The 20,170-nt window shown below is 45.5% G+C and overlaps 1 protein-coding gene across 1 annotated transcript in view; it reads left to right on the forward strand.

The window, feature by feature from the left end:
- b4galt5 (UDP-Gal:betaGlcNAc beta 1,4- galactosyltransferase, polypeptide 5) overlaps positions 1–20,170 on the forward strand; it is a 45,094-nt gene that overhangs the window by 14,069 nt on the left and 10,855 nt on the right. The window contains exons 2-4 of the mRNA XM_086215004.1: positions 16,275–16,394; positions 16,470–16,583; positions 19,260–19,387. Of these exons, the coding sequence (XP_086071130.1) occupies positions 16,275–16,394; positions 16,470–16,583; positions 19,260–19,387 (362 nt within the window). The remainder of the gene's footprint in view (positions 1–16,274; positions 16,395–16,469; positions 16,584–19,259; positions 19,388–20,170) is intronic.

Genomic DNA, 20,170 nt, shown 5'->3' on the forward strand with positions numbered 1-20,170 from the left:
CAAGTCAGCAACAATAGTGCTTTTCCACCCAGTAACACAACACCCAAATAATGAATGAAATTCTAGCAGTATGGCTATGAGATGACAAATGTTCTTTCAAAGTCTCTGAGCATGATAGCATACAGCATGGAGTTGCAGTTGAAGGCAGGATGGTCAACACTGGAAAGTTACCACAACGTGAGGATGTGGCTTGGCTGAACAAAGTTGTATTGTGCCACAGGAAACGCGAGCCAGGCTTTGTTTGTAGCTGATGCTTCTGCTGCAACACTGCCACTTGGCCAATGACGGGTTACCTGAAATTATGGAAGATGCTAATCTTAATTGGTGCTTTGGTCTGAACACACCCTAATGTTGCCCTTCTGGCACGCACCCAGGTAATTCTCAGGTTAGCAGATCAACACCTTCAGTTGGCAATAGCAGCAAAAGCAAACAAAGCACAGAGGGCAGGACTTTCATTACAGGGCTCCTGTCATGAATCTTCAGTGGGGCAAAGTATAGTTGTGGCCGCAGCTCAGTAGGGTCACTGACCATATTTATGAACTCTACTTCTTGGAATTTTACTGTGTAAGCAGCCAATAGATGATTGGTGACCACATGTTGAGAACCAAAAATGCAATTCTAATACTGCTAATTTCTTAAATACATCTAGTTTCCTAGAACTGCATGATGGAGAGCAAAGGTATTATGAATATCTGCTGTACCTTCATGAAATGCTCAATGAATTTAATTTCCACAGACTGTTTTTTTTTTAGGATATTAGCAGAATGTGTGTCATGACCTGGATTCACACTGGCACAAATTAATTGGCTTTTAGCTTGAATATAAAATTCACAAAAGGCTTTACTACTGGGGGTCTTCACTGTGGCCCCCCAGCTAGAAGGTTGCGGGTTCGAGCCGCGGCTGGAGCACGGGGTCTTTCTGCGTGGAGTCTGCATGTTCTCCCTGTGCCGGCCCAACTGTGAAGAGACCTGATCTTTGTGCTGGTGGGGAAAAGGAAAATGGAGCAAGGGAGAGAGAGAGAGATCAGTGTGGTGTCCAACATGAGTGTGTGGATGTGGGTACCTGTCTGTGTACTTCCTCTGCACCCCGAACGCTGTAGCAGCATCTGAGCCGCTGCAATAACACAAGATGATTTGGACCACTGCCAAAAATAAAAGCAGGCGGAAATGGGCCGAAGGGAGCGGCAGGCCACTGCAGGAATGAATCACTACTCGCCGGCCTGGTGCGGGAGGCATCATAAACATCCCTTGCTCTAAATTCTAATGTTTCATGGAGACAGGACTTGTAATGTGATCCATGTATTTCACTTGTACTTGAGCAGCATCATAGCACATTAATAGTGAATCATCATTTAGATATGTTGAAATCAAAGCCAGAGTCTTAGTCAAAGGACAGAAGTTGTGGTAAGATGGCAAGTGCAGATGCCGTATTTGGGGAAGAGACTGAAATCATTCTGAGTTCTAACTTAAATGACTTGCAGTGTTTTTATTTTTTTGTTCGAGCTGCTCAGAGTTTAAGGGTGAGGAAACCTGCCCCTCTTGGCACACTCCATTTGTTAAAAAATGCAATCAAGTTGGCATGCGGCAGCAGGGAGAGGGAGCTCGAGGAGGGTTATCACCACACGAGGCAGAGAGAGAGCCACTAGAGAACCACAGGCCAGAGAGGCTCCACTATTAAGAGACTCACTTGTCCACATCAACTGTCCTTTTCCTCAGGTTCAGTGAAATCTGAAAAGACTATTTAAAGAGGAACTCTCAAGCTCTGATGGGTAGTTATCTTTAGTTTTCCCGTTTAACCTGGACTTTTAATTCACACTGACAGTGAGAATTTGAATTTTGTTCCTTTTTTTTTGTAATTGATGCAAAATGGATACTTTGTTTTTTCACAAGTTCTCACTCTTGCTGACCTCTCTTTTCAGTGTCAAATATATGCACAGCCATTTAACAGCCCTGTTTCCTTTTGGAAAGCCACAGCCTGAACCACCACTTGTCATTAACCTAAATCAAGTCATTTATTTGAAATAACTCAAACACAAACTAAAACATTTTGTACCCTGTGATGCAGGAAACAGCATCAAAGTAAAAGATGAGAAAGAGAGCTTTTATAAGAAAAACAAGTGAGTTTGTCTGTCACACAAACACTAATTGACAATCTGTCTTCCTCCCTCACCCCATTTTCACTTCCCCCTCCTCAGATCTGTTTTTCAGCATTTGCTTGAGTGACAGCGAGGGGTCCGGGGGTCTTGGCATCACTGCTCAAACAATGTCAATCTTTGTGCGCGTCTTGTCTCTGCGTTTCTCTGCCATGTAGAGTCTCGGCACAAACAGTGGTCAAAAATGCACACAAGCTGGCACGCATGTGCCAGCAGAGCAGATGGAGGAATAGAGTGAGGAGTGCAAGACCACAAATGAACTCCAACTGGACCTCATGCTGTCCTTGCTGGCAAGTGTGAGTGTGTCTGGGTACAGTGTGTTATTTTGGACAGATTTTTATCATCTACTAGATACATTTTCCATTACACGTATTATGTGATTGCACTGCACATGACTTATCTTAAAATCAAATTAGCTTCCTTTTCTTCTGCCATTATGCTCTTCTAATGCATCAGTAGAGAAAGCGGAACACTGTTCGAGTGTCAAAGACAGGCAGTATACTAAAACTGTTTCCTCATCGACTGGAGATGAATCAGTTCTGTCACTGTACGACTGATGTAGTTGGCGATGTCTAATGCAGCTTAGTCTGAGTTTGACAACACAGCTGATAGAGAAGTGTGAAAACAGTGTTTTGGGAACTTCCCTTTTTGAATGGCTGGGCTCACAATTAAGAACTAATAGAACAAAAGGTGTATTATTGCTGCTGCTGCTGCTGCTGCTGCTGCGACAGTGACATGGTGATCACTTCCTGTAACTGGTCATGCTTTTCAGAGGAGCGTCTATTCTCTAGAACTAGAGTTTACCTGTGTTTGTAGTCCTGTCTCTGCTCACAAGTAATAACAACGATGATGATCATCACACATACGATAATTTGCCATCTCTGTATCGTACAGTGGGGGAAAAAAGTATTTCACCAATTCTTCAAGTTGTCCCACTGAAAAAGATGAGGTCTGTAATAGATAGATAGGTAGATACTTTATTGATCCCAGAGGGAAATTCAGTAATGGTCATCATGGGTACATTTCAACTGTGAGTACAGTATTAAGCACTGACAAACAAGCCAGAATTCTGGCCCTCACAGACCTGTGACTTCTTCACTAAGAAGCTCCTCTGTCCTCCTCTCATTCCCTGTATCAATGGCACCTGTTTGAACTTGTTACCTGTATAAAAGACACCTGTCCACAACCTCAAACAGTCAGGCTGCAACCTCTCCACCAGGGCCAAGACCAAAGAGCTGTCTCAGGACACCAGGGACAAGACTGGGATGAGCCAGTCTACAAGAGGCAAGCAGCTTGGTGAGAGGAGATCAACTGTTGGAGCGATTATTAGATAAATACAAGTCCCTGACAACCTCCCTCCACCTGGGGCTCCATGCAGGATCTCACCTCAGGAGGTACAAATGACCTTGAGAACAGTGAGGAAACAGCCCAGAATTACACAGGGGAACTGGTCAATGACCGAGGGCCTCATGTATCAACGCAGTTTACGTAAGAAAAATATGCGTACGCCAGGATCGGTGCTTACGTTCAGCTGTATCAACGCGAAAAGTTCGTCGATTCTTGCGTTGTTTCACAGCAACTCCGGAGGTGCCGTAGAAGGTGGCGGAAAGCCGATTCTTGCGTTGTCTGCACTTTGGTCCGTTGGCGACACCCTGTGGCGAAGTTTGGTAGCTGACATTATTTGATAACCGCACATACATCGGGCACAAAAAAGCCATCAACACAAACCCAAACGCCTGCTGGCATCACTGAAGCGGCTATAAAAGCGCCTTCATGATTGTGCTGAATGTGCAACTTTCAACAATGGCAGCGCTGTTGGAGGACGCGGCAAACGGGTCAATCAGGCGGGAGCAACATTTCAGGGAGCGGGACGATCTGCTGCAAAATTGCGATGAGTGGTTGACGCCGGTTCAGGCTACGGCGGCACATCCTCCTACAGATCTGTGAGGAGCTGCGACCGGCGCTCCAGCGCAGAACCGCCAGGAGCCGAGCTGCGCCAGTGCCGACACTGGTGCTGAGTAGACTCGGCTTTCATGGCCACTGGCTCCTTCCAGCGAGAGATAGCGGACCGTTCCGGGGTGAGCCAGTCGACCCTCAGCCGGGCCATGACCATGATGGTGGACCTGATCGTCCGCCTCTCCCGCAGGCACACTGAAGTCCCTGACGGTGCGGTTGAACAGGTCAGTAATAAAGCGCAATTTGCAGCAATAGCCGGATGCTCCACTGTAATCGGAGCCATTGACTGCACTCATGTTGCCATAAAAGCGCCATCCTCCGGCCCACATGGATCCAGCGGGAGGGTCCCCACATAGGCGGTCCTGCAGTCGCAGGAGGACATCATCCGGGAATTAATGGGAATCAATGAGCGGCTCGACCGCCTTATTAACGTACTCCAGCGTTTCGTAGAAAAAAAATAAAATAATCTGGCGTCATGAATCGTGTGATTGTTTCTTACCCATTCACATTGTGGAAATGAAAGTCTGCCGTGCGAGGACGGCTGCCCGGCCGGGATTGGCGTCCATCCCTTCAGCCTCTGAGTCATCCCGTGGGGGGACATGCCGCTCGGCATGTGGGACGCCATGCAGGTTGGCCACATTGTGAAGGACGCCACAAGCCATCACAATGCGGCACACCTTTTCCGGCCGATAGAGCAGCACGCCCCCACTCCGGTCCAGACAGCGCCACCGACCCTTCAGCTGGCCGATGGCCCTCTCCACCACTGACCGAGTGCGAGAGTGGAGGTTGTTGTACCTGAGGGGGTTGTGGAGGGGGGTCATCAGCCAGGTCCTCGGGGGTAGCCACTGTCACCTGCACACTTTTGGTTTAGGTGACTGCAAGTTAAGTTTCTCAAACAATATTGTTATGTATGTTCCCACACGCTTGCCGTAGTTGGGTCTGGGCATGACGGGTACCCGAATGTATTGTTTTGTGTGGCAACCTCGAAGTGAAGCACACGTGCGCGCACACTGCTGCCTCCCGAGTGTTGTTGCTGGAAAAGTCAGTAGCTGTATCACAAGCGGCCACGAGGACGTCACAACTCTACGCGAGCAGGTTACGTGACGGTCACCCTGACAGTTTTTTATATATACGATGGGGAGAGGATGTTAGACGATGTCAAGTTCTTCTGAGGAGGAAATAGTCAGCGCTGCGGAGGAATCCGACGGTGGGCAGCCCAGCGCTACCCCAAGCCCTCCGAGTCATCATGAACAGAGGGAAACAACCCCAACGATGGCTGGAGTTATCGGTAATATTGGCCCTTTTGATGAGAATGTTGAGCAATGGAGCTCATACTCCAAACGTTTCGATTACTTACAAACGGCATTGCTAATCACAAAATTGTGCCCACCTTTTTAGCCGTGATGGGACCTAAAACTTTCAACCTGTTGCGTGACTTGCTTCAAGCCACAAAGCCTGGGGGAAGACATACGCTGAAATAGTCAAGGTCTTGTCAGAACATTATTCACCGAAGCCATGATTAATCGCTGAGAGGTTCAGGTTTCATAAACGTGACCAAGAAGGAGAGTCGGTGTCTTTGTTTGTGGTGGCGCTGAGAAAATTGGCGGAACATTGCGAGTTCGGGAATGTTCTAAAGGACACGTTGAGAGACAGGCTGGTGTGCGGCCTTAAAGATGAAGCAGCACAGAAGAATTTACTCACCACCAAAACTTTAACACTGGACAAGGCCATCGACATTAGTCTGTCCATGGAAATGGCATCAAAGGGAGCTCAGACAGAACAAGTGCGCAGGGGCCATGTTCCCTTTGAGGCAGAATGGGACACCTAGCAACGGCGTGCAGATGGAAGGGTGTGGATTGTCGTCACTGTGGGAAAGCAGTAACACACCACCTCGGCATGGATTAAAACCCTGCAGTGCTGGAAAGGTCCCCCTGCTTATGCCAGCACAGGTCCAGGCCCGTCTGAAGATTGCCAGAGACCATCTGGATGATCCAGAGGAGGACTGGGAGAAGGTCATGTGGTCAGATGAGACCAAAATGGAGCTCTTTGGTATAAACACCACTTACCATGTTTGGGGGGTGAAGAGTCTCATCCCAAGAACCCCATACCCGCTGTGGGGGGGGGGGGGGGGGGGTCAGGCTTCTGGGCTGTTTTTCTGCAAAGGAGACAAGACGACTGATCTGTGTAAAGGAAAGAATGAAGGGGGCCATGGATCCTGAGATTTTGGGCAAACCCCTCCTTCCATCAGTGAGAGCACTGAGGATGAAACATGGCTGGATCTTCCAGCATGACAATGATCCCAAGCACACCGCCCGGCAACAAAGGAGCGGCTACGTAAAAAGCATTTCAAGGTTCTGGAGGGGCCCGGCCAGTCTCAGGACCTCAATCCAGTAGAGACTCTGGAGGGAGTTGAAAGGCCGAGTTGCCCAGCGACTTCCCAGCTCCTGAGAAGATCCGCATGGAGGAATGGGCCAAACTAGCAGCTACACTGCAGACCTGGTGAGGACCTACAGGATACGTCTGACTGTCACTGCCAACCAGGGTCACATGACCAAGTACTGAGGTGAACCGTTGATGTTGATCAAATACTTATTTTCTGTATCATCAGACAAATATAATTCTTTGAAAATCGAACTATGTGATTTCCTGGATTTTTGATTTTTTTACATTCTGTCTCTCACAGTTGAAGTGGACCAATGATGAACCTTACAGACTTCCTCTTTTGTGGGACAACTTGCAGAATTGGTGGCTGCCAAATACTGTTTTGTCCCGCTGTACATGTCCTATTGTCACCACCATTTTTAGAAATAAACAGGACCTTAAACCTCTGATCAAAATAATCACAAACACTCTGGCAGTTGATGTTGTGACAAGTCAGTAACATTCACGCACATCTCCTGAAAATCTCTCCTACCAGACCTGACATAGGTCTGTAGAAACAGTTGCGGTCCTACTTTGACATCTGTGTCAGACGTTTGCAACATGTTCAGTAGTGAAGAGCATATGAAATGGTTTACTCTTCTCTTCCATGATGGAATTATTGACTTTTTTTTAAATCCTTGGTTATCCAGGGGCCAGTGGAGCAGTGGTCTCTGAGAACCCAGGTTAGTGACACATTCACCCCGGAGCTGAAGCCAGTTCAGCCACAACACCCTACCCTGAAAAATACAGGCCCCAAAAGTGGTAAAATAAATTATTGGACAAAACTGTAAAGATGAGTCATTTGCTACAACTGTGATTAACACCTTTTGCTCAGTTGCTTCATAAGGACTCATTTTGGTCCAGTGCAGTGAGAGGAGAAGCCAGAGAAGACCCAGATTTTTTAGATAGATGACAATTGAATTAATGAATGAAACTGACCAGTCAAGGAGGAAATGAGAAGCAGGAAAAGCAGGGGAATGGGAGGACAAGTATTTGGGAGGCTCTCAGGAAGTGGGCAGGATGCCAGAGACTGTGGTAAATGCTGACATCATCTCTGTTCTCAGCCTGTCAAAGAGACATCTGCTCCAAGTGTCTTTTATCCTTTTCTTAGTTTAATTTATTCCAATTCCTAGATATCAGCCAGCAGTGTAGTCATGTTCTCCATCCCTCCGTGTTCCCCCTCCTCTCCTGTTGAGGGTGGTGGGGGTGGAGCCTATCCCAGCAGCCTTCCCCCTGGACAGGTCACCAGTCCATGGCAGGGCCAACACATAGAGACAGACAAGCATTGGCTCTCCCAGCCACGCCTACGGTCAATTTAGAGTCTGGATTAACCTGGTCCCTCTTGATGTCTTTGGACTGTGGAGGAAGCTGGAGTACCAGAGAGAACCCAGCAGGAACAGGGAGAACATGGAGACTCACCCAGAAAGACCCCGTGCTGCAGCCACAACCTTCTTGCTGGGGGCCACAGGGAGGACCACTGCTCCACAGTGGCGCCTGGTCATACTCTCATGTGATCTAATTCCTGCTCAGATGATGAGGATTCTGGTGAAGTCACTTGTGATGGTTTTCCTGTAATCATACTTACACAGTAGTTTGTGGAATGTGGAAGAATCTCTGTGTGAACGTGCAGCTGAGGCTTCAGAGGAAGCCTCATGATTCACTCATGACTGTCATGTGACCAGAACGAGGGCTGATCCAACATTTGCATGATCAGTTGCAGCTGCGTGCTCATTGAAGGCAAAGAATGAGATTTATATTTGCTTGGGTGGTCTAGTGTCGGCTGCTGTGTCCTGTCTCACGGCCAGCGGATGTATCTGCATCTGCTCGCTCCTCGTGGTGGAGAGCTGAGCTCAACCAAGTCAATCAATTGAAGCTGTGTGACCTTCCCATGTCTGCGACAATGGAATAAATATCTGTCTGTACATGTGTTCATCGCTTCTCTTCACACACAGCTGCTCATCAAATCTGCTGTCAAATTGGCAAATTTGAATTAGTTTGAATTTGTGACTCTCAAAAATCATAAAAAGAAAAAGAAGACAGGAGGAGGTCAAAGGCCACTGTAAGGCTGTAGTGACAACATGGTGTTTAGGTAGAACACAAATATGGCTGCACCTGGTGAAACCTGAATGATGTGATTTAATGATTGCATGACTGCTCATTAGATTCAAACGTTCTTCTCGTTGCAATCTTTAGAATACCTGTTTATTAACCAGCTAGTCAGGGTTAGACAAGTAGTTGTTGGGTGGGGCTATGGTAATTCTCCAGGAAGTACATCTAATGTAATGTCCCCTTACATTGCAGGGCAGGGGTGTCAGACTGGTCCAGTCCAGCGCTGTGGGGCTGCAGGTTTTCATTCCAACCAAGGAAAAGCAACACCTGATTCAACTTAAATCAGCTAAGCTGCGTCCTCACTCATTGGTTGGATCAGGTGCTGCTTTTGCTTGGTTGGAATGAAAACCTGCAGCCCCACGGCGCTGGACTGGACCAGTTTGACACCCCTGCCTTAAGTGATGGGAACAAACACACTGTACAATTAATAAGTGGTGATGAATTTCCCTTCGTGTTGATGCAGTGTTGTACATCACAGATAATGCAGTAACTTAATGCTTGTGCATACTTGTGTCTCTTAAGGGTGTGAATCTACAGGAGCCCCTTGGGAGAGCATTACAGGTTGCTGCTTACATAACCTTAAGTTACCCATGACAACAGGAATGGATGGGGGAGGTGGAGTGGCAAGATTAAGGGGGAGGGAGCAGGCAGGATAAAGATAAGGGTGAGTGAATGGGACAGGACCCAGATAAATGAAAGGGGAGTGAGACATACAGGGCAGTGATCCTTTTTCCATGAGATTAATTAAATACTCTTCCTGTCAACTGGAAATATGAAAGGAGAAGGCATCTGTACAGTATCAGAATGTTGAGCAACAAAAGGCTTCACACCGCGATCAAGATCTGTTAAATATTCACAAGTTTCTGTGTATTCATCCTGGTACAGTACTTTTTGAAGGACCTGACCAGCAAAAGTGTAGATTTTATACAGGATTGCTGCTCTACTTTTTGTTGAGATGCCCATGAGCTGAGCCACCTGCCCAGGGATCCCTGTCTGACTCTATAATACCTGTAAATGGGAGGTTATGTTGGGTGAGATCATGGTGAAAGTGGAGGGGTATGTGTTTGAGCAGTTGTTGGCAGCAGACAGACAGGATGTGAGGTTAGTTATCGCTCTCTCTCGGTATGAGCGACACACTCACTCACTCCCTCTGTCTCAGGAAACAGGCCGAAAATCAGGATTTTCCTGTTTCGTTGTTGATGAAACGGGAAGAACCAAGACAGAAAAATGTATTATTGGCATATTTCAATTCATTGCTGATTGCACCAGACAAATAGCCTGAAAATAGCATTTATTTATCGATAGAGCGAGAAATCTCGGTACGTCTGCCTTTCCCTCAATTGTTAACTCTCAACTCTTGAACTTAATTTCCCCATGGGGATCAATAAAGTATCCTGATTCTGATTCTGAATTCTCTCCCCAACGCTCATCTGATTAATGTCAAACGTGGCATGCTGATGAAGAAGGTGCATTGAGGCGGGTGAAGTCACTGGGAGGAATGGTTCCCATTTTGGCTACCAGAAGTTGGTTGCGTGTTAGGCCACATAGCCAGAATGACTCAGACGATCGGGACTCAGGGTGAGAGACTGGGATGAAGGTCGGCGTTCTCGATAGCTGTGATGCTTTGTGATGTCGTCATCTACCCCATGGCCCCACCCCCTTAATGAACACTAGTACTGTGAAATGGGCGTAGAAGAAAGAAGAAAACAATATGCCAACTTTGACAACTGTATGTATGTAGCGTCGCCAAGTGCTTGCTCATGTGGGAATGTTGGGTCTCTTTCATCTGAATTAAGGAGTGAGGTTCTAGACCTGCTCTTTGTGTAAAGTGCCTTGAGGTGGCTTTTGTTGTGATTTGGCGCAATAGAAACAGATTGACTGACTGATTGATTCATTTGTGTTGACCTAGGCTTGTGTGTGTGTGTTGGAGGGGTTTCGATCCACGAGCCTCAGGGTTTCTCGGCATCACTTACACAAGGGTAATGGAGGTAACTGATAAGCTATTGCATTGGGCTGCTAAATATTGTCTCTGTACTTAAGTGTTACATCACTGACGGTGCCATAATTGAGCTTTTCTATTGACATAACACACATCTAGCTTTCACTGAGGGTTGATGTTTACACGCACATGGTGCTGTACTTCCTGGGTTTCTGTAGGTGTCACTGATATACAGTGGCAGGAAAAAAATGATCATGTTTCAGCAAGACAGCTTTAGTCCCATGAGTGTGTATGCGGTTTGTACTTGTGCCATCGTGTGTGAATGCAGGGGGGGAGCTACTTCTCAACTCTTATCAGGGAGCTAGCAGAACGGGACCAATCACCTCCTACTGCTGACTTATCAATCTGGACTTAATTGCCTTTCAGAGGCAAAGTGGAGGGGGGATGTGTTTGGTTTTTCCTTGTTGTGTACCCTTTCTTTTCTCATTAAGTCACAGTTAATATGTTGCGGTGCCCCTGCCAGGAAATTTATTTTTAATTCTGCAATCAGTCATTTAGATTCTTAAATAATAAGAACAAACAGACTTGACGGGAAGTGATACAAACCACATTACATGGAGATGAAGAGGGGAGATAGAGGGGGAGGGGGAGAGGTGGGTTGGGCTTGGCACGCGGACTGTGTAGTCGCTGAGAGCTGTAGTGAACAAGGTCGTTCAAGGTCCCTGTCATGCTTTATGGGTTCTGGTGGGGTGTTCTGATTGCATGAGGAACAATGGGGGTGGGCTTGTGGGGTCTCTCTGGTGTGCACAGTTTCATGTAGTTGAATATACATTGGCTGCCCCTCACCAGAGACATATCAGAGCAGTGTGTGTGAATCCCTTTGCTTCTGCTGTATGTCCAGCAGCAGCAGCAGACTTGTATAATCATTGGATGCAGTTCCTTCCTCCGAACTCCATGTCTTGTGTGTCTAATTGCATTTGTCAGGTTAGCTGTGAATACACTGACGCTGACCAGTACTGCAGTCTACAGAGGACATGTTTGAAGGAGGAACTGCATGCTTTGTAAAGACTAGATTGTGATATTATTCATCTCTGAGTTTGTATTTCCAGCCAGACTAACCCTTAAAAGGACCCAGCAGATGGCTTTTTGAAAAGGGATCCAAAAATGTTTCAACAAAGATTTACTGCAATAAAGATCAGACTGGTTAGCAATGTGCACTAGAAAAGTGCAGCGTAGTACCGTATACACATGGATTGGAACCATAGATTTGCCCTGGTAGGGATCTACATATGTGATGTATCGCCATATGTTTGGCAGGCAAAGGAAGAACGCAATAACTTGTTGAAATATGTTGGTGCCTGGAGGGCTGAATCCTGTGCCAGAAGCTTCTCAGCATTTTTCCATCATATGGCGCCTCAGAAGGGCATCCGCTAGGATGTGCTTGCACTTGTACTGCTGTAGTAGTGAAACCTGAAAGTGAGAAAGCCTTTTGTTGATTATCACTCGCAAAGGGCTGGTAAATATTACAATGTAGTTAGACTTAGCTTCGGTTTGCTTTAGGGTTAGAGTGTAGGATTTAGTTGTGATAGCATTATTAGGCGAGGTTGCAGAAACTCTTCTGTGTAAGTTAGTCTATCCTCCTGAGTCATTTATTTGTGTCTGACTTTTGGAAAGTATGAAGAACTGACTCTTTCCTCCAAAACTGCTGTATCTCTAAACTAAAAATTTAACTAAAGTGTATCAACCTAATGTCATTTGAAAACAAATATTCTTTCACCCCTCGTCACTGAGCCCTGAAACTGGAGCATTATGTCTTCACACTGTGTGCAAAGGTATGCATGTATTTGCTAGGAAAGTGTATTTGTTGGTCGACTTCTGCATGTGTTGGAGCAAGAGTGAACAGGATCTATTCTATGTTGTCATATTCTACACATTCAGACATCAATCAATCAGGCAGAACTATGAGCTGACTTGCTGCATTGTACTGATTTTGGTGGATCACGGAGGTTAACTGAGAGCCGTTGTTTCTGTTACTGCATCGCCACCAGTCCTGCAAGTCAGGCAGCTTGTGTGGAACAAGATGAATGTCATGGAAACTGTCATACAGTTACTAAAGACAAATAGCAGATTTGTATCTCAGCAGTGTTCCGCATGCACACATCAGCACATACACCGATAGTTGTTTCTCTTTGAACCTAGGAAGTTGAAATTTTAGTGTGTTGTCCTGTCCTCCAGAAGGATCGCATCTGTGCTGGTTTGACCCCCCTAAGTCCTTTCTGCTGTCCGTAAAGGGCGTGGCAAAGTCCAGTAAAGTCTATCAATGAAGCATCATAACTGGTCAAAGTTGCTCCAAATGAGATGAGATTTCTGGGAGGAGTTCACACCTCTGCCAGAAACCAACATTTAAAACTTTGAAGCCCCACCTCCTTCCTGAAGCTACTTCCTGTTTGGGAGGGGGTTCTAGAGTTATTCCACCAGATTATGATTTTATATATTTTAGAGGCCTCACGGTTCAAGTTTCAGGTCTGTATCCACTGTAGAGGCCAAATGAGAGCAAAAGAGCAACAGGGTCAAAGGTCAACAGGCCTCATGTCTCAGTCAGGCCTCAAAGGGTTAAGTGAACCTTTTGGAGCTCCTTTGAAAAAAGGCCTGACACCAATCTTGTTAAGACCAACATGAAGAAGGATCTTTGGAACATTTTCACATCTTTAACACCGCCTTGACTCCTTTTTACAGCAGGAGGCACTGAACAGCACAAAGCTGCTATTGCAGCCATCAGGCCTCATTTCTGATCAATGATTATTGTTGAAACAAAGCTGAATATCAATTATTGATTCTTATTGTAATCATTTTGAACACCTGATAAGAGAAACACAATAAAAGCATTTGAAAAGGAAGGATCAAGGTGTTGTTGTACTGTAATACTACAGTACAGCGTCAGAGACATTCAGTTATTGATTGCCTGAATGATTGATTTCCCCCAGAAGAGGAACAGCTTTGTTGGAGCAGTAAAAATACACACATCAGAACGACAAAAGTTACACTGGAAAAGAAATGACATGACATTACCAGCACAACATCTGAAGAACAGTTAGGATCAATTTAACTGGCCAGATAGTTAGGATTTCTTTAATGATATCCTTGATGAACCCAGACATCAGTGTGCTTTGTTCCACTCAATAATAAATCTGTAAATATAGCGTGAACTCAAAGGCCACCTCTGAGTGCAGGAGTTAGCCTGTGACGGATGTGACATCAGCAGACCGCCATTAGTTTGAATCATTGTTTCTCTTCTTAATGCTGATTGGTAGATCTATAATGGTAACAAATGGACTTTGTAGGTAGAATAAACATCCAGAAATTAAATGAATTTGTAGATTATCTTGTTAATCAAAAGATAAAGTATTAAAAATATGTTTGTTTTTTTTCCTCGGAGTGAGCGATAACTTCCGGATTTTCTCACGGAAGAACAGGGGGCAACTTCCCCGGAAGCAGATGTATGGAATTATTTTTATTGAACAGCTGTAGTCAACAATCCCACAAACAACAACAAACAAGCGTAGCTATTTAATATTTTGATGGTGATTCCTGGGCCAATATGTTTCTTTTATTATTTTATTAGTCAACAATCCCACAAATACATTATCAACTCAGATAACGACGCAATGTAACGACAAAATACAACGACATGAACGCCATTTAGGTTTCCGTGGTTTGAACCATAACAACTGCAGAAAACTTGGAATGACGCTAGTAGCGTCCTTAGCAACCACCATAGCAACAGCAGAAACGTGACACTGTAACGACTCTCTTCCGAGAGGTGAAAGATTCATCGTAATAACGAACAAACCAAAGATTATACACAAGAACTGAGCGAAGATTATGACAACAAAATGTACATTTCTCACTAGAAATGTCATCAGAATGCTTTATTAAATCAAAACTCTCTTGGAATAAGGCACTTTCCTCCGACAATGACAGGAGCGGCCGCCATGTTCTTGTTTTGAGAGGCCCGCATGAAAGAGTCACATGACCTACCAGCGCTCCAATAGAAAAGAATAGGGGAAAAAAATGTACCCATTTCACGATTTTTAGGCCTTCATGGTAGAACTGATAGGTTTTGACCTGTGGACAAACGGAGCCTTTTCACGTTTTGACGTGAGACTGAGTTGACAGAGGTGGTGATCCAACAGTTTGGCAGTGTTGTGCTGCTCCAATGAAGGGAGGAAGTAGCAGTAAGAAGAAGCAGGAGTCGTAGACAGAAATAGTTTTATAGCCTGTTATCAACAGAAAGTTCTCTGTCACTATTGTAGTAAGTTGAAGCCACTCGTTCATACTGTGCGGACACTTTCCCAGGCATGTATGTGTTCAGTCTTGGAATGTTGTGTGTGTGAGGTGAATGAGGTTCTCTCTGTGACTCAGAGTGTCACCAAAACTGTTGCCATTCTCATACTTTATTGCAGTGGCTACTCTAATGGGCCCAAGCTGACAGGAAGTGGTGCAAAGCTTTTCCAGTAATATTATTATCATTATTGCAGCTGAATAGCAATAATCAATAAGCGATGTCCAGCATCCCATGTGTTAGGTCACAGGGCTGATTCTCATTGTTTGAGATTCTGTTGTGTGTCATTAGGCATTGTTGTCACTGTGGCATCACAGCGTATGAATGAAAGCAGAAATGTGCTGGCAAGGGATATAAACTGAAAGAATTCTGTTGCCGCAGACTCAGTCTCAATTTTAAAAGATTGAGTGTGCGGCAACAGAATTCTTTCAGACTGTGGCATCACAGTCATGACACAGAATTCATGTTCATGATTAAGCTTAGGTTGTCTGGCCCCCCCCCCCCCCACACACACACACACACACACCTCCCCCATTATCTCCGATTAACATTCCAGTTGTTGGCTTCTTTGGAGTTAAAGGCTCTGGATGTGTTGTTAGGAAATTCCTCTCATTAAGTCACCAAGGCAGATAATCGGTTGGAGCCAGATCAGGTGGAGGCGTGTCCTCAGTATAGAAGAGGCCTTCCAACTCTTGCATTTCCTCTGTCATGAGGTTATGTGATATATACACACATCTACAGCTGACGCACACATATTTATTTATTATCTATCTAAAAACCTCCAAACCTCGATCCATAATTGCAAACCGTGTATATTTTGGTGTCTTGCATATAGTGTTTTCTACATATGTAACTCCTTGTATAATGTTCTTCTTCTCTTTTTGATATATTTGATACATTTTAATTGCTGTTTCTTTCTTCCTTGTAATTGAGCTGCAGTAACACACAAATCTCCCCATTGTTGGATCAATAAAGTTCTATTAATCTATCTATCTATCAATAGAATTTCTCTCTGAGGAGGAGAAATGAAACAGTGACATATGGTGAAGCAAATTAGAGAATTTTTTTGTATTAATGGGCTATTACACTTATCAAGTTTGTGTAGTGTATTTGTGTATATTCTCAGTCATCCAGGTCATTGTAATTCTAAAGAATGATCGATTTAGGCAACTGAACTCTCCTCTCATCCAAGAAGCTTCTTGGATGAGAGGAGAAACATCTTCACTTACAACAGGAGAGGCCATTTGCCTAAATTGCTTATTCTTGAGAAAGTTTGTGTTGTGCGTAAAAATGTTACCATTGTAAAGTGGGCCCAAGAATAAAATGGTTTAAGTTTTTCCTTCTTCTGTCGACAGTGAATGAGTATGTGTTCATGGTCCAAGCCAGAGGGATCCAGATCCGAGAAAATGTGAAGAATATTGGAGCTCAGGTTCTGGAGCAGGTGGTGAGAGGAGCCTACAGCATCAATGGCACAGGTAACAACATTCACTGATACCTATCTGACATGCATGATAGTACCAGATGTAAAACCTGCACCTGTGTGATTCCAGACTACTCCTATGACTTCAACATAAGTGAGAGTGATGCTCTGCCCACTACATACCTGCCGGGAGGATTCACGTACCTCTCATCGCAGGTTTGCCCCGAGAGGATGCCCTCCATGAGTGAGTACTACATTGTGAGCTCTGAAAACTGTTGATCCCCTGATCCTTTTGGCCTCGGAAAATGTAACCAATTGATTATTTTAGTGGGTGTCTTTTTTTTTTTATTATGTTGAAAGGGTACCCAGGTTGTGCCCCATTTCAGCTTTGATGGGTGATGTGTGATTTGTGGTGGCGCACAATAACTTAACACAGCAGTTTATGGCACTGATTGCACAGCCATTCGAGTGTTTACCTACCGTCAACTCAAGTCAGGTTTATTTGTGGCACCAAACCCCAATCAAAGTTCTGTCCTGACTCTGTCCAAGTAGAGCAGGTCCAGCACCTCCCTCCTTCAATGAACCTCCACCCAACAATTCTCCATCAGCAGCACATCCTGCAACAGCAGCCACCAGAACCTTCCTTTACCAGCAGGAAGGTGGAGCAGATCCAGGATCAGTGGGGACAGAGAGAGAGCAGGAGAGCAGGACAGAGACAAAGACAGAGAATGGAGGAGGACAGAGAGAGACAGAAGGAGAGAGAGGGACAGAGATAAAGAGAGAGCGAAAGGAGGAGAGACTGATGGACAGAGACAAAGACAGAGAATGGAGGACAACAGAGAGACAGAAGGAAAGAGAGGGACAGAGATAAAGAGAGAGAGAAAGGAGGAGAGACTGATGGAAAGATGGGGACGTGAGCAGGTGGAGCTACGGGTGGCAGCTGGAGCCTCTTCAGGTCTGGAGCCTCCTCCAGCAGCACCAGGATCTGGGATGAGGGGAGAAGAAGAGGAGTTAGTAACACGTCTGAGGACAGGAGGAGGAGAGAGAAGCCCAGTGCATCATGGGAGATCCCCAGCAGTCTGAGCCTATAGCAGCAGATCTAAGGGCCAGCCTAAGCAGTCCTGACTATAAGCCTGATCAACAAGGAGGTGTTAAGTCTGCTCTTAAACCTAGAGAGGGGGTCTGGGTCCTGGACTGAAACTGGGAGACGGTTCCACAGGAGGGGAGCTTGGTAGCTGAAGGCTCTGGCTCTCGTTCTACTTTTAGAACTCTAGGAACCAGCAGGAACCCTGCATCCTGGGAACGAGGGGTTCTAGCTGGGCAATAAGGACTGTGAGCTCTGTCAAATATGAAGGTACCTCATTGTTGAGGACTTTGTGTGTTGGAAGAATTTTGCCAGTACAGGAGAGACCTGGTCTCTGCTACCAGTTCTAGTCAACACGCGGGCAGCAGCATTCTGGACCAGCTGGAGAGTCTTTAGGGACTTATTAGTCCAGCCTGGTAGGAGGGAGGTGCAGTAATCCAGCCTGGAAGTGACAAAAGCAGGGACTAGTTTTTCTGCATCTTCTTGAGCCAGGATGTGTCTGATCTTAGCAATGTTACGTAGATGGAAGAAGGCGTCCTGGAGGTTTGTTGAATGTGGGAGTTAAAGGGTCCTGGTCAAAGAGAACTCCTAAGTTCCTTACGGTGGTGCTGGGGGCCAGGGTGGTGCCATCCAGGGTACCTGTCTCATCAGATCAGGTGGTCCTCAGGTGTTTGGGCCCAGCACAAGAATTTCAGTTTATCAGAGTTTAATAAAGGAAATGATGTTCCTCCATGTTTCCTGTCCTTCAGACAGGCCTCCAGTTCAGTCAGCTGGTTTGTTCCATGTGGATCATTGATGAGTTCAGCTGAGTGTCGTCTGCATAGCAGTGAACATTAATGGAGTGTTTCCTGATCATGTGACCTAGAGGAAGCAGGTACAGGGTGAAGAGGACTGGTCCAAGCACAGACCCTTGTGGAACACCAGAACTGACTGTAGTGGTCTCAGAGGAACCATCATTAACTAGTACCGACTGAGATGACCTAGTAAATATGACCTGAACCAGTTTAGTGTGGTTCCTTTAATACCAGTGACAGGTTCCAGTCTCTGTAGAAGGATATGGTGGTCAATGGTATCAAAGCTGCACTGAGATCTAATCAGACCAGCACAGAGACCAGTCCCTCATCTGGGACCAGTAGGAGGTCACTGGTACCTTTGACTAGTTCTGTTTCTGTGCTAGGATGAACCTGGAACCTGACTGAATCCTCCAATCAGCTGTTGCTGTGGAGAAGTCACAGAGCTGTTTAGCAACTGCTTTCTCCAGAACCTTGGAGAGAAAAGGAAGAGGGCCCCTTTCCCCACTCCATCATTCTCAAATTTTTCACATGAAACTCTTTTCTTCTTCTATCTTGTATCTTTGTATGATGCATGATATATCTCCTGCTCAGTTTCTACCTCCATAATGTGATCAGCAGCACTTGCATCATTACTGGTAAAAAAAAAAAAATCTCAAAAATTGATACATTCTGAGTTTGATGGGAAGATAGTAATGTTACAAGAGAGGGGTTGATCTGGGTCAAATTGAAGATCCTGTACTTGGTTCTTGGCAGTTATTAGTATAGATAATATTGAATACATATGAAATAGTTAAAAGGGCAATATTTTGGTCTCTGAAGATCAATTTAATTGTACTCTGGGATCCTGAGGACATTGTTTTGCCAGTTGAGAAGATCTTTTATGAATGTATTCTGATGATGATATGTTTATATTCTGTATCCACACATCCTTGTGGGCATAGGTGAGCCCTCTTTTAGTGCACCAGTTGTCACTGTCATGACTTTTTCTCCTATTTCTTTCTGCCTCTTATTTTCTCCCGTTTGTTTTCCTCCCCAAACCCAGAGGGCAGGTTGGAGGTGAATATGAGTGAAGTATCATTGGAGGAAGTGGAGAAATCCCTGTTGGAGGGTGACCCTGTTTTGGCCCCAGGAGGCTACTGGAAGCCCAAAGATTGTTTGGCTCGTTGGAAGGTAAGTTAGGACTGTTTACAGTAAAGGTGTCATATTTAGTGGATTCAAGAGATGCTTGACAAGAAGCAGTAAAGTGCACTGTCAGCTTATTGTAGGCCAGTGAGCGAAAGATACCTCAACAATGCTGGTATTCTTGTTTCGTCATACCAATGTGAGTGATCCTTTGCACATTAAAGTTATAATAACAGGGGAATAACAACCAACCAGGCCGACCAAGAGCTGAGATGGAAAAGTAATGGAAGAGCATATGGGAAAGAGAAGCATCACACAACTCTGATGCACAATGGCTTGTGGACCTGAGAACTGACCACAGAAACCTCCCAGAACAAGAACCAGTAACCATCTCAATGGCAGACATCCAAGACAGAGTGTCAAAGATGAAGAGCTTGACAGCACCGGGCCTTGACATGATCCACACGTGCTGGCTGAAGAAGCTAACTGCACTCCATGAACGCCTTGCAGCATAGATGAACTTGCTGCTAAGTGATGGGTCACACCCAGAATGGCTAACCAAGGGCAGGACAGTCCTGATCATGATGGACCCCCAAAAGGGACCCACCCAATCCAACTACCAACCAATAACCTGCTTCCCACAACATGAAAGCTCCTGTCATGTATCATATCGGCTAAGACAAGCTAGTGCCAATTCCTTTCTGAGCCCCATCCCTGTATTGACCCACGTGCTAACACCCGATGAGCCAAGAACCAGCTACTGGTTGACAGAGCAGTCGCCTGAGTCTGTAAGAACAGATATACCAACTGGTGCACCGCCTGGACTGATTA

This window comes from Aulostomus chinensis, chromosome 9 (genome assembly GCF_037954235.1).
Source record: "Aulostomus chinensis isolate RoL2024-O1b breed Wild chromosome 9, RoL_Achi_v1.0, whole genome shotgun sequence".
NCBI lineage: Eukaryota > Metazoa > Chordata > Actinopteri > Syngnathiformes > Aulostomidae > Aulostomus > Aulostomus chinensis.